At 38.1% G+C, this 27957-nt stretch overlaps 1 protein-coding gene across 3 annotated transcripts in view; it reads right to left on the minus strand.

Annotated features, from left to right (window-relative positions):
• The window catches only part of nlgn3a (neuroligin 3a), a 275946-nt gene that overhangs the window by 76766 nt on the left and 171223 nt on the right, over positions 1-27957 (minus strand). For all 3 annotated transcript variants that reach the window (XM_048175657.1, XM_048175656.1, XM_048175658.1), the window contains one exon: positions 16779-16964. In XM_048175657.1, coding sequence (XP_048031614.1) covers positions 16779-16964 — 186 coding nt within the window. The remainder of the gene's footprint in view (positions 1-16778; positions 16965-27957) is intronic.

Genomic DNA, 27957 nt, shown 5'->3' on the forward strand with positions numbered 1-27957 from the left:
TTTGGATGGAGTGTCATTTCAGTTTTATGCCGATGAAATCTATTTACCTTTTAGGAAAAATGACTGCTCTTTTATCCTGTCTAGAGGAGGTTAAATCCTGGCTACTCAAAAATTTTTATCCTTAAATGAGGAGAAAACAGAAGTAATTGTTTTTGGCCCTTCAGAAAATATAAAAGCATTTAATTTTGACCTTGGATCCCTATCGGATTTTAGGTCTTCACAGGTACGTAATCTGGGTGTTATTTTAGATGACTCACTAAAATTCGATGAACAAATTTCCACTGTGATCGGGTCCAGTTTTCATCAGCTCCGTATACTTGCAAAAATTAAACATTTCCTCACTGATAAGACTCTGGAGATGGCGGTGCCTGCTTTTATTACGTCACGTCTCGATTATTGTAACTCATTATACTGTGGCATTTCTAAAGCTCAAATTGCCCGTCTTCAACTGGTCCTAAATGCTGCCTCTAGATTTCTTCTAAAAAAGAAAAAAAGGGATCACGCCACTCTGCTTTTAAAGGCCCTTCACTGATTGCCTGTTCAATTTAGAATACATTTTAAAATCTTATTGTTTGTCTTTAAATCATTACACAATCAAGCACCCGGCCACCTATCTGAATTGCTGCATCAGTACATCCCCTCGAGAAGCCTAAGATCTGGTGACCAGAACCTTAAGCGTAGAGGTGACCGTGCTTTCTCTGTAATCGGTCCTTGCCTCTGGAATGACTTGCCAGCAGAGATCCGAATGACCTGACCATTTTTAAGTCTCTTCTAAAAACCCATCTGTTTTCATTGGCCTACTAGGTTTTATATTCCTGCCTATTATATTTTCTATTTGTGTTTTATTTCTTTTTTCTGGTTATTTTGTATGTATTATAGTATGTATTACTCTTATGATGCTGTTTCTCTTGTGAAGCACTTTGGCCAGTCTTGCAGCTGTTTTAAATGTGCTATATAAATAAAGTAAACTTGAAACTTTTCACTATTTTGAAGTAAAAAGATAATTAGACCATTGTTTAAAGGTCCCATTTTTCGTGTTTTTTTGAAGCTTTGATTGTGTTTATAGTGTGCAATATAACATGTGTTCATGTTTCGCGTGTAAAAAAACACAGTATTTTTCACATAATTTACTTATCTGTATACCGCTGTTTCCACTGTCATAAAAACGGGCTGATGACTTCCTTGTTCTATGAAGTCCCTCCTTCAGAAATACGTAACGAGTTCTGATTGTGCCAGCGGTTCCTGTGTTGTGATTCGACAGCAGCTTAGCGCTCCTTGCCCGGAAAGGTCACGCCTCTTACCATAACGTGGAGATGCGCGCGCTCAGTGTTATTGTAAACATGTCTTTAATTTTACCCTATCAATTTGAGCCGGAATCAGACCCGGTGATTGGACTGCGGGATGAAAATAACAGCGTTTCGACGACATGGCGACAAACACACTCTACAAACGCAACTCTTGTGTATTCCTGTGGGCGGAGGTTAGTCAAAAAACTGTTTTAGTGACGTCATTAAAGAAGGAAGTAGAGGGATGTAGTCCAAACTGGCCGTTCGATGTAGGCGACTTCTGTTAAATAAAATATCTCGCTTGGCATTGAACTTTGATCTTTAAAATTTGACAGATTTTATTTATACTCTAACAACAACATTACACACTAACTAAAGTTTGAAACATGGGATCACGAAGAACGGGACCTTTAAGGGTAAGATAGGCCCCCCGAAATTGGCACAGAAGACCCCGCGTGGCGGCTGTTATTATTTTTAAATTTAATATTTATTATAATTCATGAGGTTATTGTTCAGAATTTCCTTGAGTTGAATGTGCATTTCAGACATCTTTTCTATTCATTAAAACCCATAGGCTAATAGAGTGAAATCATTCAATTTGTATTCTTAGGATTGCTTTTATGACATATTTTCAATTAAAATATGGGCAATTAAATATGTATGTATTCATGTGCCTGTATAGAAGTCATAGAATAAATTTACCTTTCAAATGAATCTCTGGGATTCTGCTTTGTTTGTCATCAGTTATTCAATTATTCAACCTAATTGTCAAAACACAATTTTAAACAGAATAGCTGATTTTAGTATTTTACATTAAAGACACCAAGAATGGCATCAAAAGTGGGTCCCGCTTTATATTTGGTCTTTAACTACTATGTGCTTACATAAAATAATAATAATAATAATAATTGTTAGGGTCAGTGTACTTATTGTGCTGATGTTGTATTGTAAAACACCTTTGCTACTATTGAGGTGGATACAGATAAGGTTAGGACAGGTTTGGGTAGGTTAACACGCTCACATGAGAATGCGTATCAATAGTACGAGTTTGTAATCTCGTAGAATATATACGCCAAAATGAGTTTTGCCGTGCTTATGGTACGCAGTTTTTTCGCGTGCATATGATACGCACTTTATGCCGTGTATATGATACGCTCTTGGGTAGGATGGTTGTGGGGGGGTTGGGGTTTCGTACGTATAATACGCCATAAAGTGCGTATCATATGCACGCGAAAAACTGCGTACCATAAGCACGCCAAAACTCATTTTGCCGTATATATTCTACGAGATTACAAACTCGTACTATTGATACGCATTTTCATGTGATCGGGCTCGGTAGGTTTAAGGGCAGGTTAAGGGTCAACAGTGTATTCATAGATATAATTACAGAAATTAATTACAGCTGTAATTACATGCAGGTATTTTTTAAATACAAGTACAATGTAAAAACATGGATGTGCACAATAAGTGCATTCCATCAAATCAGGGTTTTTCCTGCATGGAAATTTTTTGACGTCCACCAAAATGAATCTTTGTCCCACTAAAGATTTCATTTAATGTGAAGATACCTGCAGTTCTCCAGTATCGGTACCTGCTGATAGCCAGCGTAAAAAGCTTTAAAGCACACATGTGAGTGTGAAGAGCATCAAAGGTTTCAATTTACAACATGTTTTTGCAGTGTTGAGCTTTGTAGCCAATTGTTGACATCTCTGTTGAGCATGTGAACGTAATGGCCAATCAGATGTGCTTAAATGAAAAAATTTAGTTCAGTGCGAGTTCGGTGTATTTGCAAATTCTTCCATTATAACCAACAAAGCATAAACACAATGTCAATAAGAGATTCATTGCACAGCACAGACAGACACATTGAAAAGTTTCTGGATTGACTGCCATATTTAAATGCGCGATTGAATCCGATTGACAGTGATAACCATAGCAATGCATTAAGCCTTGGAGTGTAAATGCAACATTTTTTTTACAGTAATGTGTAATGTGTAACTTTTCACTCAGTCACTCAGTGACCTTTTAAATATAAATTTATATATATATATATATATATATATATTTTTTTTTTTTTATTATTATATATTATGAATAAATAGTATAAGTTAATATTACCAACTGTTTCTTTGCATTTATTTTAGATCTATTGTCAGTACTGGGCTTGTATTTCACATGGGTAGGGTACTTTGTACTGTGTTCTTCTGCCACCACCGAAGACCATTTTTGACCCAGGAAAAACCCTGCAAATGACTCATCTAAAGTAAATAGTAGTTAAAGACACTATAAAGTGTCTAAAGTGGGAACCAAAAGTCATTTCTACATTCTTTAAAATTTACCCATGTCTTCATCAAGGTATTCTTTTCTTTTTTTCAAGGAAATTTTGATTCCTTATGACCTCTGTAAGATCGGAGGGTGAACCAGACACAAATGAATCTTGCAGATGATTCATTCAAACAAAATATTCCATAGAATTCTGAATCAACACTCAGGACGCCATTCAGTCTGGGAACCCCCAAGCTAAGTACTTTATGGCCATGCATGCTTCCTAGCTAAGGAAGAACGTTGTCAACTTTGGGCAGTAAACCAAAGACTAATGATCGAAAAGACAACACATTGTGACTCACAGCTTGATCCCCAAAACATAGATACAAATCAGACCTTCTTCTTCTGAGTGACCTCTGAGTGACACAGAGTTGAAATCCACAGGAAAAACCCAGAGAGACTATTTTTCCATATAAACTGCATAAAATCATCCAAAACAATTCTAAACGAACTTGTAATCAAACATCATTCAACTGCATAATTCTATATCATGTTTGTAACCTATACATGTGACAAGTTATGCTTAGATCACTTAAAAACTTTTGAATGGTTGATTGAAAAAGCGTGTTGTTTATTATGTGCGTGACTGACTTCTAATAACTCAAAGGATGGCATGAATGAAATCTGTGCAAAATGTATCATTATTTTAAGAGAAATCATGTCTAAACTGTACTCTCTGTACTCTCTGAAAGTTAAGAGACCACAGATAACATGTAATTTATGATAAGAGGAGGAGAAAAGCCACATCTGAAACAAAGACGATATTGGTCAGAACTCCTCAAACACCTCAGTTTAAAAATTCAGTACACGAACAAAGAATCAGACAAGAAGATGAAAAAGATGAGTCAAAGATCAAGGCAGATCAAGATCAGATGAAAACAGCTTCATTCAAGCCATCTTACTACTCGTGTCTCACTTACTTTCCTTTCTTTTATTTAGTTTCTTTTCTTTTCCACTGACAGTCTCGTGTTCTAAGTTAAGTTTTGCCGCAAAGTTGAATCAACGACTTCGCCTGCTTCAAAACTTCAAACTTCAGCCACGAGGGAGACTCCACTCCTCCGCCAGCACACCAGAACGTGATTGGCTTCCCACAACATCAATCCGGACACGAAAAGACCTGCAGCAAATCAAAAGAACCTGGGAAACACCCTTCTCCAAGCCAAAGACGCCAACAAGGGAATCCCCATTTAAAGACACAAACGTCGAACCCAAGTATACCTCCAGATTCTAGATGTCTAATAAGTCTAATAACCCCACCTAAGAAGCGATAGAAGGGTTACATTAATGATTGATGGTTCGTTCAGATCAGGTCTTATGAAGTGCATATATTGCTAGAAACTTGGGATTTCATCATTTCACTCTCTTAAAATTCATTCTTTCCTCACTTCCTTTCTTTCTGCAACTCATGTGAATGTGTTTCCATGAGTTTGTTAGATTTTAGTTTATGTGTCAGAATAATCAATAAAGTCTCATTTACATTTTTAAAGGTGCCCTAGAACTTTTTTAAAAAGATGTAATATAAGTCTAAGGTGTCCACTGAATGTGTCTGTGAAGTTTCAGCTCAAAATACCCCATAGATTTTTTTTTTAATTCATTTTTTTAACTGCCTATTTTGGGGCATAATTAGAAATGATCCGATTCAGGGTGTGTGGCCCTTTAATGCTCGCGCTTGCCTTAAACAACATAAAAAAAGTTCAAACAGCTAATATAACCCTCAAAATGGATATTTACAAAGTGTTCGTCATGCAGCATGTCTAATCGCGTAAGTACAGTGTTTATTTTGATGTTTACATTGATTCTGAATGAGTTTGAGGCTATGCTCCGTGGCTAACGGCTAATGCTACACTGTTGGAGAGATTTATAAAGAATGAAGTTGTGTTTATGCATTATACAGACTGCAAGTGTTTAAAATGAAAATAGCGACGGCTCTTGTCTCCATGAATACAGTAAGAAACGATGGTAATTTTAACCACATTTGACAGTACATTAGCAACATGCTAACAAAACATTTAGAAAGACAATTTACAAATATCACTAAAAATATCATGTTTTAATGAATCATGTCAGTTATTATTGCTCCATCTGCCATTTTTTGCTATTGTTCTTGCTTGCTTACCTAGTCTGATGATTCAGCTGTGCACATCCAGACGTTAATACTGGCTGCCCTTGTGTAATGCCTCGATCATGGGCTGGCATTATGCAAATATTGGGGGCGTACACCCCGACTGTTACGTAACAGTCTGTGTTATGTTGAGATTCGCCTGTTCTTCGGAGGTCTTTTAAACAAATGAGATTTATATAAGAAGGAGGAAACAATGGAGTTTGAGACTCACTGTATGCCTTTTCCATGTACTGAACTCTTGTTATTTAACTATGCCGAGGTAAATAAAATGTTTGAATCTAGGGCACCTTTAAAGAGAAGTGTCTTGTGTTGTGTGCTTATGAATTTAATGCGAGGGAATGAGCTAAACATTGCACTGGTCTCAAATCTCTCACGGAGGAGCTCCGGAAGCATAAAAGGGAAGCAATGACAGTGAAGGACGAGAGAGGACCAGGCCTGGGCTTATTTTATGGTTTTATTATGTTTGTGTGGCTTTCGTTTTGTTATTTGTTTATTTTATATATTAAATCTGTTTGAATGTTCGCCGGTTCCCGTCTCCTTCTTCCTGTATGTATGAACTGTGTTACATTGGTGCCGAAACCCAGGAGGAAGGAGGGACATGCTGTCGGAGAGCCCTCGCTGTTGAGGGGGATCGCGGCGCTGAGGAGGTCGGGCAGCGCGGGAGTGTGAAGACTGCGAGTGGCTGCCTGAGGTGGTGGTGGCTGGAGCGACTGATCAACAGGTGGGACGGAGAGCTTGCTGTCGTGCTCCTGGGTCGAGGTGGGTTGGCTGCCGTCTGAGAGGGAGCGGAGGAGTCGCCGCCGTTCGCCGTGGGCCGGAGCCTGCTGCCGTCCACCATGAAGGGGAGGAGCAGGGAACGAGAGACTCACTGCCGGCTGCCCTCACCCGGAGGAGCCATCCCCGGCCGCCAGGGGGCGGAGGAGGATCGAACCGTCCACCGAACATCCAGTACCATCGCATGGCACTGCGAGGAAGAGCCTGTAAGCTGGCTATCCCACATGGAAAGAACCTATATGTGGATATATGCGCATATATGAAACCTATATGCAGTGTATATGTACATATATGCTGCATATATGCGCATATATACTGCATATATGCTATATATATGCTGCATATATGCGTATATATACTGCATATATGTGTATATATGCCACATATAGGCAAAATTGAGGTGCATATATGTGCATATACAGGAAATATAGGTCTCCTGTATTGCTTCTTCATATCCATATATATGCCCTATACATACAAGATATGTCTTCTATATAGCTAATGGCAGGATCTGGTCATTTTGTAGCTCATATCTCATTTTTGACTGTCATACATGATGCCTAGCTCATATTTTCTATTATCAAGGCAAAAACTAAGAATTAACGAAAAAAATTATGCAAGAACTTATGTATGTGCGAATGTAGCAGTTATGTATTTAGACAATTATTTTGTGATTCCACTTGCCATGACCATATTTGGGGTTTCTTGCCGCCATGCTGACTTGGGGTGTTGACGCACTTTGCTGCTTCCCAGTCTGCATGAGACATCACAGCGGTAGGTCGCACAAAGTTTTTGCGGTGATTCAATTAAGGCCATGTTTCATGTAACAGCTGAATTCACATGATATATTTGTATGATTGTAATCCAAAACCCCTCTGTGATGTACATTCAGATGTTTCGTTGATTATTTTTCTTTACTTAAGTTACTTTTAATATCTCTCTTTCTCAGCGTTGTGCGTTGCTGCCGCATGCTGTTTGTATGCTGCACAAGTCCTCATATATTGCCATTTGTGTTATACAGAATAAAGTGAGGACCTGATGGCAAGATTTTTCGCAGTCTGTCTTTGATTACGACACAACGCAGAAAACACACCGCTACACGAACACGTGAAATTGGTCCCACATGGAAAAAACCTATATAAACATATGTTTCAATATAGGTTTGATATAGGTTTTTAATATATGTGACATATATAAAATTGGCCGTTTTCCTATATTATGTGTGCATATATGTACATATATGTACATATAATATAGGAAAACGGCCAATTTTATATATGTCACATATATGTAAAACCTATATCAAAACCTATATTGAAACATATATGTTTATATAGGTTTTTTCCATGTGGGTAAGGGCCGAGCGGCAGTGTGTCTGGGAACGGGACCAAGAATTTTTTTCGCCTCTCTTCCCTCTTTCGTCTGTCGCTCCCTGTGCTTCCGTCTCCTTTTCTCTCGTCTTTTCTGTCCTTACACCCAGGTTCTGCAGTCGCTGAGACTGGACCCGGGGGGAGTAGAGCACAGTCTCGTGGGTACCCCCGGCCTGGGAGGGCGAGAGCCGTGAGGAAAAGGTGCGAGGCCGGTGGCGCGGGTGTTAACGAGCGTCAGCTGCGCGTTGCACCGGTCTCGAATCTGTCACGGAGGAGCTCCGGAAGGGGACGATTCAGTTGCTCAGTCATAAAATATGTGACTCTTTTAAAATTCCCTATATATTAATTAATAATTCCCTTTGAGCTAAATTGACCTGTGTCCCTTACACCTCTGTATTGTAAGGTCTATACGGAAGTAGTTTGGCTTTCTTTTGTGAGAGATTTAACCAGAGAGTACCTGTTTTAGCAAACTGTCTGTTGGAGCAGGAAGACGACACACTTGGAGTTTCTGAGGGTTTTTAGTGCTTCTTGTGATCAGATGATGAAATGCTTAGGATAAAGCATTGATAAAAAATATCACTGATTACTTTGAAGAGAGACAAAGACACCACAGCTTTAAAAGCTTATGAAAGAGCTCCATTCAGCTGTCAGAGCGTATTCGGCCATACTCTGTTAAAACTACATCTGCATTCGGCAGTGGCTCTTTCTACACAGAAATCAGTGAAGATTTTAAAGAGTCACATTTCCATTCTCAGATCTCAGGTCTGACATTTACCTGCTGGTGCATGGCAGCTATGATGGCCAGCGAATGGAAGCTGTTATGATGTTCCACATTCAACAATAACATCTCCTACTGCCGTCTATAAAACTGGCTCTGTAGGTTTGATTTCAGAGGGAACGCAACACAACGGATACTGCCAGATTTCTGTCATTTCTAAAGGTCAAATGTGATCAGTGAATTTACAGAGAGGCTCTTGATGTACATGTTTTAGCCTGTTTTTCTGACATTTTGCAGAATGAGGTTGTGCTCACCAAGTACTTAAAATGGGGTCACACAAACGCAGGATACAGAAAAACCATTCCTCCTTCAAAATGAGCTTGAACACTGTGTAAGGAACATCACACCAGTGTGCATGTCTGTTTATATTTGTGTTCATATGTATTTTAAGCCTGAAGACATGTTTCACTTTCACACCTAAATGCTAATGTATTCTTACACAGGTAGTGCAAAAAATGGATGAATTTAGCTTGGATGAGAAAATAAACAAACAAACAAAACAAAATAGGTGATCAAATAGTAAAAACAACAACAACAACAACAAAAACTGTCTAACAGCAAGCCCAAAGGACAACGTTTTAGAGGGAAGCAAACATTTCTTATTGTTGTCTCATCGAGAACCTTTGTTTTGAATGTGAAGGAAGAACAGGTTAATATGGGTGAAAAGTCATATAAGAGGAGCCGGTGTGTCAACACAACTGTGATTTGTTGGTTATCCTGTCAGTGTGATAAGGCTCACCCCTCATGTTTGCAGTCAGTCTCAGTGGGTCAAAATGGTGTGAATGGACAGAATAATTACAAAATTAAAAATGGTTCAATTAAAAATGCACCTCATTGCCAGTGACCTTTATGACACCTGCAGGGTTTATAAAGAATTTTCTGAATAATGTTCCAAAAAAGAAGGAGACTATTACTGCTAATAATACCTGAACAGCAGTTGGTTATATATTTCACATTAAGAAAAAAAGAATATGCTTCTCAATAAAATTACTATTGGTATTCATTAGTGGAACATATCTGACCATTGCCATGTTTAATCATTAAACAACGTTTTGATATTACATGTTTTTCTTGGTGAATTCGTTCAGCTATATTACACAAACTGTGTGCCGCTACACAGTGATTTGATTTTATTTGTTTTTTCTTTTTTTTGCAGATTTCCATGTGTACAGGGATTTCACTGTATTTTTCCTTTGTAAAGGTTCATAGTGGCTTATTTTACTGTCATGAGTACAAAGAACATAAAAACATTGTAGTTTCAAATATAAATTTACTTTCAAAAATGGTGGTAATCAAATCAATTTATAAAACACTCTACTGTGCAAAAGTAATATATTTTATAATTTCTTCAAGTTAAACTGAACTTTTATTTTGACAGGTTGTCATGAAGACCTTTGAGTTTCTGTGTGTATATACTGTATATGCCAATAGTTTTTCTCAAATGAAATGGTGAAACGCTGAACACACCACGAGCGTCACACGTACTTCAGTGTGTGTGTGTGTGTGTGTGGCAGACTTCATTTTCAATAGCAGTCTTTTTGAACTTTAATATACACAGACACTAGTCTATATTGCATTTGATTCATTGTACAGCCCTACTTTTGATTTATTAATCCAAAAATGGCCAAATTCTGCTTTATACAGTAAGTTCCATTTGTGACTGAATTCCGTGATTCCGTCCGTGTTTCCGCATAGATCATAGGGCTCCACATGGTATTTGCCATGTTAATGAGGGTTAGTTCTGTGGGTTATTTATTGTTGTGTTATAAAGTTATAACCATTAGTAAGAATGATATGCAGTTAATAGTGGTCTCCTCTCAATACACTCTACATAGCGCTCTTTGTCGTCTTTGAACAGATACAGCAGTTGTTTCAGCTACGTCCCAGTATATGGTAGTACTTGAAAAATACATATCGTAAGTGAAATTGACATTAGTATACCGGATGAACGGGTGTACTGCCAATTCTATGGCAACCAATCATTATCATCAATGGAAAAGGTCATACAGTAGGGTCATGACAACTATGTTATCCAAGAACTGTCTAGTAACTTAGTTAACCATAACAATGTACCTAACATAGTTGATGGAGAGTTAATATACTTCTTCACACTAGGTTTATTATTTTTTGATAAAATATTTTAAAAATACGAGTATTCGAACACAATATTTTGTTTAAATATCCACCACTGAAAAATATTATATGATGCTGGTCGCATGGTTTTGTGATTAACCATTTTTGGTTGCTTGGTTGGTAACGTAGATGAGAGAACGTTTGCGGACAAAAAAAACAACAACAACAACATATTTTCTTAATTTAAATGAAAATTATATTTAAACTGATTTTTTAAAAACCTTGTTTTTCAATTTTCTGAAGTATTAAGATATAGATGAACATTTTTTATTTATTATTTTGAACCTTTCAAGGGACATCAAGGCAATTTCAAGCAAACTGAAACATAGGGGGCACATAATATTTGTTTGAGGTTATAATATACATGCCCTTCTCTTGTGAAGAAAATTGTTAAAAATATCATCAATGGACATGAAATATACCCTAAACTATAGAATAACTTGGTTATAAATAAAAATTCATAGACACACGTCACATTTACTTACTGTGCTAGCACATGCTACTCGTGATCCATACTTTGCATTTGAATGAATAATTTGAGAAGAAATACACAATGCTTCTGAGATGCGCATTTGTAAAATACAGTAACATTCATTCACTCTGGTACCTCTAATGTACAAGCTGAATAAACAGCCAACTGTCAAAATATAAAGCTAATGCTAGCACATGATTGTTTGCTAAGTCTTTTTATAATCCCCTCCTGCAAAGACTTTAGTCAGATTAAAGTCAAACTATAATGCATCAAATTTCTCTGAGCATCAGTTATTAGGTCATGAAATATTAATTCTCCAAAAGAAATAAATGTATCCACAACTTGTTATGTACAAAATCAGGAACATCTCCACGATACCCAGTATTTTTAAGTCACTGCTTATAAAAACCTTAAAAAAAAAAAAAAAAATTAAAGAATGGCAATTAGTCAAATCAACACAGCTGTCTGAAAGACAAGTGTAATTATTTAAGTTAGGCATCAACTCAGTTCCAGCAGAAGAGCGTAGGTGTGAATAACTGTTGTGGCGTGTAAAAACATTGTGTGGAGTGACTGAGGACAGCCAGAGAATGATGTACAGTTAAACTAAGTGCTTTCAGTACACTAAAAGCAAATGGACTTGCTTGACTTGAATGTGTATGATATTAAAGTCATAAAGTAGATTGATTCCTTTTCAGAGCTCTTATTCACTATATGAGACACTGTCACTTTAAGTATAGCCACATTATGGCTTCAATTAATACCAGACCATATTCAGTCATAAAGAAAAGCAATGACTTGATGTGTCGACTGGCTAGGACTTATTGGTGCATTATTTGAACCGAAATGTCACAGCGAATATCTCTTAGTTTCTTAAGATGTTGTAACACTAATTCTGGCATATCTGTTCATCACAGACTTTGTTTAAACCATCATCTCATTTAGTTCATTAGACTCAAGTGCCTCTTTTTCATGCACAGTTTTGTAGCTCGAAGTGTTCACACTTGAAAGTCGTGCATCACATCACAAAGCTATACCATCATGAATACCATCCCCCTAATAAAACTAACACAATTTAATTGTGCATATTTATGGTCCTCAATAACCCAAAAGTCTTCATAAAAAATGAGAGCTGACATGGGTAGAAGGAATCCTCCAATGTAGCCCCTCGCGAGTCCCCTTTAATGTATGAGACGTTCCATTAAAAGGGGAGCATGTCCTCGTGAGCAGAGCTTTTAGGCTGATTAGTTACAGGAATAGAAAAAAAAGGACTCCCAATGACCTTCAGTAACACTGCTGGTAGGTCTCCAACATCCTTCCAACACACACACAGCCAAAGCTCTAGTTGTTTAATATTCCAGCAGCAGCCTGTGGAGCCATCTCTCATTTGACATCATAATTATTATTAGGAGAGAGAAAGAAAAAGGCAAATCTGCATGTTCAATTAGAGCCAGCCTTATGCCAAATAGATAATAACACATGAGATTGGGTAATGTCCTTGATTTAGAACTCCTTATTCTCTCCATCATTCTCCTTCCCTCTTATTTGCTCTCCCTCCCTAAGCACTGACACTAGAAAGATCGGCGAAGAGGAAGATGAACTGCATTTGCAGGAGATGCAGTGGCCCGGAATGGTTAAGAGCACAACTTAAGAAAGAACATCTGGATTCTTGACTGGATGCTTGTGAATAATGTGATTTGCCAAGATGCAGTAGGACATGTTCCTGAATCAACACACTTTGTTGGTTCTCCAAAAATATTAACAATCATAGTCCTTCCCTAGCCCTGACCCTAAACCACCCTTGATGTTAGAGGCCACTAGTTGGTTGAAAAGAATGTTGTTCCAATCCCAGACCTTAAGCCTAAAATCAGAAGTGATAAACTGGGTGATAAGGGTGTTGTTTCAGGCCCTAGCAATAATTTTAATTCAGGGATGTCCAATCATAGTCAACTTCCTACAGAGTGGCCTCTTATGAGGTTTAGCTCCAGTCGGCTCCATGGCACCTGTAAGTCCTGAAGATCTTGATTAGTTGGTTCAAAATTTGTTCTGATTGGGGTTGGAGCTGAAATCTGGCCTCTAGGAGCAGAATTGGACATCCCTGCCACACCCCTACCCCTAAAATTGGACATCAATGACTGGTGAATAGGAATGTTATTGCAGGACTTGTCCCTATAACTCTAAATCCAGAAGGTGTAGCCTGGTTGATTAGAGTTTTGCAGGCTATAGTAAAAACTCTAAACCAGGGATGTCCAATCCTGCTCCTGGAGAATTTAGCTCCGTTCTGCTCCATCAATCCTGTTGCTCTTGAGGATCTTAATTAGTTGGTTCAAGTGTGTTTAATTAAGGTTGGAGCTAGACCTCTGAAGGAAGGTGGCCTTCCAGGATGTCCTAAACCTACCAGAAGATCAAAGGACAATGACGGACAATATAAGTGTTGTTCCAGGACGAATAAAGGATGTTGAAACAGAAACATGTTCCATCCCACAAAAACTCCAAGCCCCATCCTACAAAAACTCCATACACAGAAACAAAAAACCAAGCCACCCCTGTCCTCTCCCTTTACATAAAGGTCCCCATTTCCATCAAAGAAGCAAGGCAGGTGATTGCCTGTAAACTTGATGATGGAGGAGGACAGTGGGATGCATCTGCAATCCATCCCACAGTAGGGGCCTGGCGGGCAGGCTAACTCCTGCGGTGGAGTGGGCTGATAGATGAAGCCCTCTTTCCTGGCCTGCCACACGCCCAGACAGGGCAAGCTCCATGTGGGAGCAGCAGGCCCCATAAGATGATGAGCCAGACTGCAAGGAGGAGACAGGTCACAGTGGCCTCATTAACACCACCACAAATACACACACTTGCCAAACAAGCATCACACTCAATCTCACACACTGCACTGCACTGTGAGGATTGAGCTGAAGTGTTTTTTGATCCGGGCCTTTGGTATTTCCAATGATGGGATTCGGGTAATTGTGTTTTCCTGGGGATCAGGGTCAGGGGAAATGTGAATAGCTCTTGCACTGTGGGTGGGATTCACCTGCAGAGGGATTTCAGCCTCAGATTTGTCCTGTCCAACTGCTGGACAGTGCATGAAATCTGTTTCATCAGAAGATGTTTATTGGTCTACTCAAAGGGCAACTGTATATTTAGCCAATTAAGCAGAACAGTCAATTCCCAGATTGAACACATACCTTGCCAAGATATTTATATTTTTCTTTGGCATTTGCACATCTGTGAGAACACTGATGAGACGTTCCTTGAAACAGGATGCAATGATGTGTTAATTTGCAGATATACGCTCGATAACATACATTTGCTTAATGGGATATCAAACAAAAGTAAGTCGAAATCTTTCTCAACATCATGATTAAATTCTTAAACACCTGGACATCCACACAAGCAATTTGTTGAACATGTTTCTTTATTATGTTCAAACTGTCATCATTTCTTCTAATAAGCACTATATAACTATAACCAAGGCATCTATATTTCTCAGTCTTTTTCAAGTTGTGGTGATGTTTAATTTTATAAAAAGAGTAGATGGATTCTTTAGTACAGCATTCCTCTAAGCCTTGTCATTAGAGTTCGGTAGGCTGCTTTCCCTTGCTGTGATGTCTAAAATCACAGCTTTGAGAACTATTGCAGAGCTAGCAGATTGATATTGGTAGCAATTGCTGCGAGTATCCCTTTTTGCAATGGCAGGATTCCTGTTTCAATTTTCAAGGATCCTGATAGTTTATAGAGGCTGTCAGTAAAACCCAGCTCCCCCAAAGTCTGCTTTTTTATCTCATCAAACCAAGTAGGGAATATACTTCTATTCAGGGGAAACATCAGCATCAGTAATATCCAATTTACTGAGAAAGGAACAAGGCGGTTGATGTGACCATATAATAGCATGCTACATGAAGCTTGGCAATAATGAATATGTGAATAGAAAATCCATTTATGGTAAAAGAAATCAATCTAAATCCAAAGTAAATCAAAGCAATTAATAACGCTTTGATGCAATCTGCAGAGTACAAACAATCACACAAAATTATTCATAGCAGGAAGTGAAGCGTTAAAACAACCTAAGACCTTATCTGAAACTTCAATGATCGCTTAATAGAGAAACCCAGACACAACTTTCAATCTATATAGAAAGAGAGAGAGTGAAAGAATCACAGTGTCTATTTTTACAATAGCCTCTGACAGACAGCTTGATACAACATCAGTTGCTTGTATCTAAACATGTACAACATCGCAGCTTCAATTTATCTACTATTTTTGAAAGCTCCATTCTAATTCTGTCTTACAACAATATAAACATAAGGCTTATCTTTATAATATATGTGTTGCTTGCAACGTATATACATATTTATCTCAAAGGAATTGATAGTTACAGTTAACATTTGTTTTCATGTTTTATGATTCAACATATCCAAGTTCAACTGTCAATTGGAAACCCACAAAATCAATTGACTTTCCTATCATTGTGGTTCACATTTTAGAAAAGCCTCTTGGGAATGTGTTTTAGATTTACATCTAGAGTCGGCCACGATGATATGCTACAGCTGCTAAGATGATAAATGTAACCTTGGTAAGTCCTGTGAAAAACTGCCGCCTCTTTATGGCTGCATAAATACATAACTATGCATGTTAATTTACACACTTTGTTTGCAATTTACTGTCGGATGAACGTCCAGTAATGCTGGCATCAATTAAAAGCACTTTGGTGTTTTATGCAAAATCTCAAACAGGCTGTCAACAGAAAAATAGCACATCTGCAACACATCTATCATTTATATTGTCCACCATGAATTTATAGGACACATGTTAAACAGTTTAGTCAACCATAAATAAGTAAAGACAACATTTTTTTGTCTGTATCTATTGTGTGGAATCACTAATAGCAATCATAGGAGTTAAATATAACTTTTCAACAGCACCTGTGGCAGGCTGTTGAAAACAAGGTATAATTTTGACTCTTCGCCCAGTTTTCAAAATGGAAAAAAAGGCCGTTTTTTGGTGGAGGAACTTCTGGATGCTGTTGTAAGTTCTGTGGGTACAGTTAGTTCTATGTAAATCCCAGATGATCCAGTGGATGTCCTTGTCCCTTTCTGGTTTCCTTGTGCACAAGTAACTAGGTTTCCTCGATTTTACTTATGGTTATGATGTGCTTGACATTGGTTGACAAGTGTCATAGTTATTCTTTAATTACATATATTTGATCTAAGAATGTCTATTGTAAATCCCTTATTTTATATATTATAATTGATAACAATTTACAATAAATAATGACTAAATTTATTTTATGTAACATAATTTATTAATGTTAATGCACTTTTTGTTCATTTTTATAAAACTAAGTGATGAGCCATCATGCTTTTCCATGCTAATTGACAGTTATCCACAGTTTACTTATTTAACTTGCAATATTACTTTTCAGATCCTTTGCATTATAATGCAAAGATCATTAAGCAAAGTTGAATATTAAGGGGATTTTAATTCACTTATTCTTCTGTGGAATGAAATGTTCTCTTACCTTCAGAATGATGGGACAGGGTCAGAAGGCTCACACAAGAGGCACCAATTCCTGATCCAAAAACAGTGATGCGATTGGAATCGCCGCCGAAATAGCCAATGTTCTCACTTATCCAACGCAGAGCCTGGATCTGATCCAGAAGCCCATAATTCCCTTTAGCAGCCTGGTCTCCTGTGCTGAGGAACCCTGTAACACAGTGAGCACACATAGCGTTGAGAAACTTGCAATATCTGAGGGATACTCATAAACCTGGATTTGAATTTGTTTCACATCATTTTTGCAATGGATTTAGATGATATTTCACATTGTGCGGCTATAGTTGAGGAGGGTTGTAGTGTTACTTTTTCAAGAAATCTGACTTTTTGCATGGTAGATGATAAAATGACACAAGGCATATCTTGAAACCAGAATATCATAGAGACTCCATAGACTAATGGGCTCTTTTGACTTTAAAACCTCAGCAACAGCACAGAAATGTACTAAAACACTCAGAATATCTTGGAAAACGCATAGCACTGCCTTGTAACCACAGCCATTTTTTCTTCATAAAATCGAAAATCTTGTTATTGTATTGTCATTTGCACTGTAATGACTGAGACAAATCAGACACATTTATTGGTTATAGTTAACCAATACTTGTTTAAAGCTCACTCTGGAGTCTGTCCCCATCCCACGGGAAGACCAGCCTTAGTTATATTGCCCTGAAGAATGTGTGTGTTGCACGTGGAAAAGCAGAGACACAAGGAAACCTGCATTTTCCACACAGAACACAGACGTTCCTGCATTAATTTATAGACAGACTGTTCTATAAATAAACATGCATATTCCCAGGAAATGGTATCCATTATTGCTGTTGTTGTATTGCAGTCATTGTATTTACATGTTTTATGATTTTTAAGTTTTATGACATTTAAGGTAACTTCAATTATGCCACGTGTCTATGGGTTCGTATCGAGAAGATTTAAATGCTTGTGTATGCGGTATGTCCATACCTGCGCAACACATTAATATTACAAGAATCTTTAATAGTTCTTCTTCAAAAACTCAGCCAGTTAATCTGCTCGGTCATAAAAGCCCCGACAAGGGGGTGTGTTGTCACCCGGAAATACAACATCTTCATTGGTCCGGTCTACAACTAAGAGGTGTGACTTTGACCAGAGGTTAAATGCCAGCGAAAAATGCCACTCCCTCTCTTTCCTTGCTTTTTGGATGACTGAATGGACCTCCTTGCTGCAGGCCTCTCCAGGCCAAGGCCTGCAGGCCTACAACCCAGCCATGTGCTCATCTATAAGTTGTTTCATAGTACTTCATCCAACGAAGAAGATACTGGCAACAACTTCGGACTGACTCCTCAAGATTTCTCCTCAGATGGCAGATCTGATGCTCCTCAGCCTAAAGGCATCTTGCAAGTATCGTACATTTGAACACTAAACAGCGATTTAGTATTGATTTGTAAAACTTACCTTTGTCAGCAAAGGTGTTTTATTACTGAGGAAACTGATGATTCTTTTCCAGATTGCCTTTGACTTTTTCCTATAGCTCCATTAACAGTTCCCCTTCCGGTTCAACTCGATCATTACTCAGTCTTACCTTTGTATGTGTGTGACCTTCGTGTATGTTATGTGTTTGTTAGTTTAGCTATGTGTTTGTGAGTTAGTTAATAAAGAATTGTGCACAATACATACTTGGTTCTGACTCTGTCTGCTAATAAATTGCCTCTTAAGTGATTTAGATCCTGACTACATGCTCTGAGTAGTACTGTACAATAAGAACGTTGCATTTCCATAACCTGGAATTTCGTGGAATTAATAAACAATCAACAAGTGTCCACTGGACGAACAGGTTAATTGATTGTAACATTAATCTTAATGTAGCTAAATCAGTTAATCTGATCAACTGTTTTACATATTCATAATTAATCATAATTAATAATCATAATGAGTTATGAATAATTATTAATATTTCCCCTTTGAGTTAATTCGCTACAGCACAAACATAAATATAATCATAAATTAATTGAAATAAATAAATAAATTATAGTGTTCTGTTTGTGAGGGACAACTAAAGATAAACATGCACCATTATAACAGCCTAATACGATCCTCAACTGGATGGAACTGGAATAAATACTTTGACTGTTGTGATCCCATCGGACTTATGATAGCTGCCTGAATCATAATAAAGCACTGTTCGTCAGAGGAGAACTGGCCCCCAGATTAAGCCTGGTTTCTCCCAAGGTTTATTTCTCTATTTTAACACCTGTTTGCCACCTGATGTCACCTGTTGTTGTTTGGGTTCCTTGCTGCTGTCGCCTTTGGCTTGCTTAGCTGGGGACACTTGACATTTGATATTCAACAGTGTATTCATCTGCCTTCTTTGACACCATTGTATGCGAACTGAACTGAGCTGGATGATGACATCACTGTTTACACCAGTGCTGATATAGATACATTAACTAAATTAATAACTATTGATTCTTACATCGGAATGAATCAATACTGAATTTACTTAAGATGGATACTGACACCATTTTCTTAAAGAGCTGCTATGCAGCCAAAATTATATACAAGTTATCACTGTAAAGCTGCTTTGACACAATCTGTAAAATATAAATATATAAATAAAGGTGACTTGACTTGAAAAGGTGACTAATAAAGAAAATTTTGAATGCTGTTTTGATAGAGTGTAGACCAATAATTGCACTCAACCTCTATTTATGTATATAGGGTCTGCATGTGACTTCACCATCGGTCAGAATGACTGCTGTTACGCCCACTGAGTGGCAAACAGACTGAGTGACAGCACTGGTTTTCAGCACGTATGCCGCGGAAAACACACAAAACACATTCAAAATGGGAAAGAGCTTTGTGATTGACAGCACAAATAGATTTGACAAGAAATCTGAGGTATATTTTTATAGACTGCCGAAAGCTAAAGAAGAGAGAAGCAAAGATCACAAGTGGATTTGCAGTTATCATTTTGTCAATATGTTGAATTTTGGGGTAAAATCATACCATATATATTGTATTGTTATATATTGTATTGACAACACATCAATTAAATATTGACCATCATATTCTCTTTTTAAATAAACACTGATACAAGTTTTAGGACTGGATGATATATTTAATACTGATATACTTGGATTTAGACCTACCTATATTGTATTTATATAAAACGTTCACAGGCAAATTTGCTTTATGCACATGAATGTCTGAAAACACAATTCCTGGCTGCATGTCAATATCCATGGATTACTGGATCTTTGTAACAGGGACACTATTGAGTCCAACCTTTAGGGGCTGTTTACACGACACCGTTGTCAACTAAAAACGGAAAACTTTTGTGTTTTGGCTGTTCATTTACACGACAACAGCATTTTGGTGGCCTGAAAATGCAAACTTTTGAAAATGGGTTTCAAAGTGCAAGTTTTTGAAAACGGTCTCCGCGTTAAAAGCCCCAGGTATACTTCGTCCGCATACCCTGTCCAGCCCAAATTTCAAGACAGCGTGGACAGTGCGCGTGCAACAGCGCATGCACAAGCTGGACAGAAGAGTCTACTAGGTGGCAATACGCACAGTACTGACCACAATGTGCAGTTGTCGAAGAAGAGTGTGGAATCGTTTTTGATTCCTGATCTCTTGAGTTCGTTTTTAAAATGCCCTTCCCTCGCTAACTTCCCTTAGTCTCGTTGACTCGGATGTACGTCATTGCTTACGCTGCATGAGTGCCCACTACTGGCGGAACCTTTGCAATGGGCTGAATTGGAACATCCTAAGCCCTTGATCACTTGGAATCCACAATGCAGCTGATTTATTATTTATTTTTTCCCCTAACAAAATTGTTTAATGCAGTATTCTATATGTATATATGTGTGTTTTAAATATTTAAAAAAATAATTAATATATCATAGAGTTGTTTGTGGTGGGTAAATTAAATACTGCGATATGCGGTGACGTCACAATCGTGTTGCATTGTGGGTTATGGAGCTGCCTGAAGTGTACATATGAAGTAGACTCGCTCCCTCTGTCAAAATCGAGGGAGTGAGGGTCTGTCCACATAAACTTCCCTCGTCCACTTCACGAAGTGGAACGCACTTCAAAATGGTGGCAGGGATTCCTCGAGGGGAAGTGCTTAGGGAAGTTCGCGAGTGCATGTCTAAAACTGGAGTGGAACGCAGCCACAGACGCGAACCTGTGAAAAGGATTACGTCATGCACAAGCGTATTACTTATTCAGTCTAAAGTGTTTCATCGCCATCTAATGGCCTGCCAGCAGATTACAGCATTTTTAGTCGTTTTCACTGATTCGTATGAATGGGGATCGTTTTGACAACGCGGAAAACTCAAAGGAAAAACTTCTCCGTTTTAAGCATATCGTTGTCGTGTAAATGCACACGTAGTTCACTCGTTTGTTTTACTTGTGTTATACTTGCGTTTTTGCCGTTTCCCCTATTAAATCCAGTCATGCAGCAGGCTCTTTTACCAAACAGTCCGGCAGAGGGGCGCGTTCCGGTGGGAAAGTGATGTCAATGCATACCCTCTATATAAACTAGGGATGCACCGATGAATCAACCAATTAGCACGGTATCAGTACTGGCAGAGAAATTGGTACGTCTCTAATATAAACATCAGAAATTCTTTACAAATGTACACACAAGACAGAGATTTGCTAGCAGGGAATAGAGCAACAACACTGAAACAATGTTAATCTACATGTTGCCTCCCAGAGGAGCTATTATTAGCGCTGGTGAAGTGGAAATGAATTTTCTGATACACAGAGGTTAAATGTTTTATCTGGATTGCTTTCTGTCTTCACTCCAACACTGGATGGTTAGCTTTGACAACCTGACATCTCTAGAGGGGAAGCCTCAAACTGCAGGGCTGGTGTTAACATGTGTGCCACTGTGTGTTTGTGCGTATGCGAGAGAAAACGAGAGACTGAAATAGAGAAGGGGAGAGTGGGCGAGAGAGATAAGAGGGGATTCACTAAACAGCTGTGCGACATTAGCATGTAGCATTTCGGTGCAAACCTCCGCCTTATTCACTTACCACCTGCAATTCAGTTTAAGCAGGCAGAAAATGCACTGTAATAGTTCCACACCATGTGTATTTAAATTAAGTAATATTTTATAGAATGTGCTATATTGATCATGGCAGATGAGCAACATGGTGATCAAATAATGCAAAAGAGCATTACAATCAAAGGGAATTCCCCTCCAGAGAGTGTTTGGCTCTACAATCAAGGAGTCAATGAATGGGTAATATCAGTCATATTCACAGATCAATTGCATGCGATCTCAATTTGATAGCCATGTCTGAAATCTACAGAAAGTAGGAAGGCTTGTCCAAATCCAATATTTGCATAACCTCGTGTCTGCTAAGCTGCCTTCATCTGCTCAGTTTTTGAAGGCAGCATAATGCATCCGTAACTGCCTAATATGATATCCCACAATCCTGTGCGTGCAAATCTGTGGTTGGTGGAAACAATAAAAATGCCATTTTACACTTACAAATATGCAACGTAAAAAAACGTAAGATCTACATTACTGGTTTTAATTAAATCAAATTAATTATTATTCATATTTTATGGGCTAAATCAGGTAGAAAGCGCTTATTAAGTTAACTCTTGCAGGTTACCAGTTTTATAGTGTATGAAGTGGTTGAACCAAGTAAATGAATTCGGGAACACACTTTACAATGATGTTTCATGAGTTAACATTAGTTAACCACTTTAGTTAACATGAAGTAAGAATGAACAATACTTCTACAGCATCTATTAATCTTAGTTATTAAAGGTCCCATTTTTCGTGTTTTTTTGAAGCTTTGATTGTGTTTATAGTGTGCAATATAACATGTTTTCATGTTTCGCATGTAAAAAAACACAGTATATTTCACATAATTTACTTATCTGTATACCGCTGTTTCCACTGTCATAAAAACGGGCTGATGACTTCCTTGTTCTATGAAGTCCCTCTTTCAGAAATACGTAACGAGTTCTGATTGTGCCAGCGGTTCCTGTGTTGTGATTTGACAGCAGTTTAGCGAACCTTGCCCTGAAAGGTCACGCCTCTTACCATAACGTGGAGATGCACGCGCTCAGTGTTATTGTAAACATGTCTTTAATTTTACCCTATCAATTTGAGCCGGAATCAGACCCGGTGATTGGACTGCGGGATGAAAATAACAGCGTTTCGACGACATGGCGACAAACACACTCTACAAACGCAACTCTTGTGTATTCCTGTGGGCGGAGGTTAGTCAAAAAACTGTTTTAGTGACGTCATTAAAGAAGGAAGTAGAGGGATGTAGTCCAAACTGGCCGTTCGATGTAGGCGACTTCTGTTAAATAAAATATCTCGCTTGGCATTGAACTTTGATCTTTAAAATTTTACAGATTTTATTTATACTCTAACAACAACATTACACACTAACTAAAGTTTGAAACATGGGATCACAAAGAACGGGACCTTTAATTTCAACACTTACTAATAAATTATTAAAATCAAAAGTTGTATTTGTTAACATTAGTTAATGCACTGCTTAAATATGTCCAAATCTCACTTGAATTTTCTTGGGAGGAAACTTTATACAAAAACACAGACGTACTGACTAGGTGTTTTGGACACAGCTTAAAACTGCAGTCTGTACGTTTTGCCTCTTTGTCGCCATCTCTGTTTGAAACCTGCAATTGCAGTTATTTGCGGAATTGTCATCTTTACGTGGGTTGTGCCTTGGCTCCTCAGTGTGGATTAATCTAATGTTTGCTGTCAGTCACCGCACCGGTATGGATACTGAACTTCAGAATCTCAGATTGTAGTCTTGAAGTATGACCAAAGTAAGAATTTTCACCAGAAAATGTCATCTGAACAAGTCTGCCACTTTTGTTCTGACCAACTGAGGGGGAAAAAAAGCATTACAATAAATCATGCTGCCAGTGGTAATTAAATCTAGCGATCGCTTAGCTTGGATCACATCAAACTGTGCACATTATTATTATTGTTATACTTTGTTCTCAAATTGTTAATGTTAACAACATCAGCATTGCGTGACTATGTGCATTTAGTGTATATTAGCATTACCTGTAGATTTCAATTTCTGTACAGTCTAATCTCAAACGTTAATTTGTCATACGATACAATCCGCCATCCAAATGATAAGTTCAATTATTGCAGCTGCTGTGAGAAAAGGCTATAAATGATCCGCCTCACATGCAATATAGCCTAATTAGCTGGGTTCTTTATTAGGGCTGTAACGATATGCGATATGAAACTGAAATCGCGATACGCAGGTCCACGAACCTGTATCGCGATATGAGAAGGCAGAATCGCGACACACCCCTTCCAACTCCCAGAGTTATCCTTCCTGTCCAGATCCAATGCTACCACATTTTTAAATTACTATAAGTATTAGGGGTGTAACGATTTATCGTAGATGGTGTGTCTCAATCAGCTCTCTAGTTCAGTAAGTGTTTCGGGCACACATTGAATTTTGCAAGCAGGTTTAAACGTTTCTCATGTCAGTCTCTTGCATGGTCGCGTGAGAAAAGTCGTGGCTTTCTTTCACCGCAACAGCTGTGCTCACAGAAAAGCAAAAGACGCTTGCGATGCTTTGCTTTAAGAAATTTTGTGGGGCCGTTCACATATTGCGTCTTTTCCGCGTGCAAGTCAGTTATTATTTTCAAATGTAGCCGGGCGGCTGGCGCGCTCATAATGGGATCAACGCGGTCGCGACGCGCATGCAATTCTCAACTTCTCAGAATGCCGCAAGCGCACTGCAGGTCGTGTGACAAGAATCAACCGATCAGCTATGGCCTTTCCGTAACAAAACATCAAAAGCTCAGCCGAACAGCTGATCATAGCTGTTCATGGTGGTTTTTATATCTTATCTCCATCAATATATCTCGTAGTAAAACTAATGCAAGGGCTAGAAATCATTTATCCTTTGCAGAAACATCCTGATCCTCTTGGAGAGCTCAGTTCATGGTTGCATAGCAACGACCGACGCCACAGGAGCGCAAGCGCTTTGGAAAGAAGGAGAAGCGGTGCGGCCGCGCCTTCCACGCGTTTTTAGACGCGATATGTGAACGGCCCCTATTCATAATTCTAAGTTCATGTTAAATTTAACATTTTTTTTCAGTGACAGACAGCCCTATTCAACTGTTAATTTGAATACAGAAGGTTTTTATTAAAATTTTATATTTATTTATTTTATTGAAATGTGATCTTGTATGTACAACAAGGAAAATTATTGAAATTTGTTCATGTTTTTTTAATAAATCTTGAATTTCAGTTTCATTTTGTTCAAAATATCGTGATACGTATCGTATCGTGAACTCTGTATCGAGATACGTACCGTATCGTGACCTGAGCGTATCGTTACACCCCTATTCTTTATGTAAACAAACGTGAGGCAATGACGCAAAGACAAACGGCGACATGCTCAAATTTCCCGCAAAAACCTTGCCTGGAAAATCCAGCCTCACCGCTGTACCAGCGGATGAGTCTGGTCGCCATTGAATCAATTCGATTTCTAGGGCAGAGCAAATCCGAGCAAACAGGAAGCAGAGTAAACCAATCAGAGAAAGGTGGATATGACATTAGCAAAGCAACGAGCGGAGCTAACTGATAGCTTTTCCCAAAGACAGTGGGAAGCAACGCAAAAACGTCTTCTTTTAAAATAAAAGCTTCTAGTGCTGTCAGCTGCTGGGGTTTTAATGACTTAATGTGTTTTTGGTCATTTAAAACTGAATTCACGGCTGAATAGAACAAACTCTCGGGTCTTGCGTGCACCATCTTTGTTGATATTGAAGGGACTTTTGCCGCACTAGAGTGACGCTGTTTGCGTCACTGAAATAAATGAATCTGATTGCACGGTACGGTTTGGAGTTGACTCGAGGCGCGACGGAGGGCGGACTGATATATCTTGTAGAAGATATATCATTCTGGACTTGCCAGGCAAGCGAGAACCCACCAGAACCACCTGAATTATAAAACATTATTACAAGCTTACACTTGTGAATCGGGCTAAGATAAGGCAGTGGCGGAGCCAGGATTTTTTCATAGGGGTGGCCAGGCAGGGGCCAGCAACCAGTCTGGGGTGGCACAGAAATCTTCATTATCTTCATTATTAATCTTCAATAGCTTGTTCTTCGTTGTTGCATCTCCATGGATGAGACAGATAACTACATACTGTACTTCATAGATTATTCAACCTTCATTGAATTTTATGTATAATCAATGAACTCTGAGTTCGTTGAATTCTGATGGATTCCAATGAATTCTGAGTTTGTCTGTTTCAAAAAGTAACCAAAAAAGTAAACACTAAATGTTTAACTTTCTATATTGTCAAAATAAATAATTGCAACAGTTCTATCATACTTAAAATTAAACTCAAAAAAATAAATAAAAGTGTTCTCTTTTGAATTCCCATTTGCTGATGCATTTAAATGTGATACATTTTTATTTGTACTTTATAAATTAACACAAAATTAGCATCTTCTAGTACAAATGCACAGTTCTCACATTTATTTATGCATTAAAAAATTACATATAAGCTTGTGCCTTATATTGTGATCTCACATAGCAGAATATTTTAGTCCAGAGACATGTGACGCATATAAAGGCCTACATGCATGCAGTTTTAACGCAGCTTTAATTGCCTTTTTTGGTTATTTCATGACTTAATAGACGACAAAACTAAGACGTTGCATTTATAGTGAGTACAGCGCACCATATTTGCGCGTGATTGAAAAGTGCGCGGTCTTGCAACCCACCAGGTGAGAAACATTTACGTACGCTATAGCTATATATAATGTTCGCCGTTCACTGTTGTTCTGCTGAAGCTCATTCGGCACCTGTATCGTTTCCGCGCGCGTTTGACTTGCGCCTGGCGCTGAGGCGAAGTTGGAGTGCGCGTCTGAAAAGTCTCCCGTTTTTGTGGTCTTAAAGAGATGGTTCTGCGTTTAAATAAACGCAATTCTTGTCAACAACAACAACAAAAAAAAGTAGACAGAAACAGCAATTGTGAGCGGGCCACCCCTGGTTATGTACTTGCTCAATAATTGATTATGGATAATTTTTAACCAAAAAAAGTTATGGACAACAGCTTTAACTTGTTAGCATGTGGAATAGACAGTGATTAAACACGTTTTTATGACAGCAACCGATTGTAATGTGAAGGAAGTGCTGTTCCTCTATGGACGGAAAGGAAGGTTCACCATCTTGTTCCCCAAATGCATTTTTATTGTGCTTTCATCAGGAACAAATCAATTAAACAGCATGTAATATATTAGCATATCAAATAAAGCATGTTTTTTTTTTTTTGAAACGCTGCTTCCTGTACAGAGGAGCGTGCAAAGATAGGAAATAGGTTTATAGAGAGCAGCTTTCCTGATCATCTCAAGGGCATTGGCAGACATTCTACACTTCATTATGTCACTTTATATTGACGTAGAGCCGCACGCCGAATCAAATGCGAGTTAAATCACTTATTTTCATGCAAAACACATTGCTGCATTATTCTTCTCAAATACTCGTAATGAGCACAACCAAACATGCTGTTATTCACCGGGAGTCAGAGCTCACGCCAACACACAACTCGGAGAGCAAATTAAAAGCATCAGTTACAGAATTTCACAACAGATTATACAATAATACAGTAATAATACTAATATGAGCATTGTACTTGATCTCCCTGCAGTGACAGTAATGGTAAATAAATTTCATAATTTTTATAATATATTTTTTTTCATTTTATTGTTATTAATAATTTATTTATTCTTTACATTTTACATAAAAACAACAACAACAACAAGCAGAAATGGCTTGGACTGAAAATGATTCTATTTAAATTAGGGATATTCATAATAATTTGAAAACAAGATGCAGAACTATTACAGAAGACAACGAAACCAACCCACAGGCTACATTTAAAAATGTATTCTCCATGGTCTGTGGATGCATTTTAATTGGAAATGTGGTAGCAAATGTTTTCTTTGGAAAGCAATAAAGATTTTTTTAAAGATGTTTTTACACATTATGGTTTTATACGCAGGGCTGTTATATTACAAAGCATTGAGGTTGAACTAAGCCGTTATATATATGCTTTCGCTTCAACCTGTTATTGCCTGTTACTGTACATCACTTCAGTATGTTTATGTTGTGTAGGACCCTGCCAGAA

Source organism: Megalobrama amblycephala, linkage group LG23 (genome assembly GCF_018812025.1).
Source record: "Megalobrama amblycephala isolate DHTTF-2021 linkage group LG23, ASM1881202v1, whole genome shotgun sequence".
NCBI classification, from domain to species: Eukaryota; Metazoa; Chordata; class Actinopteri; order Cypriniformes; family Xenocyprididae; genus Megalobrama; species Megalobrama amblycephala.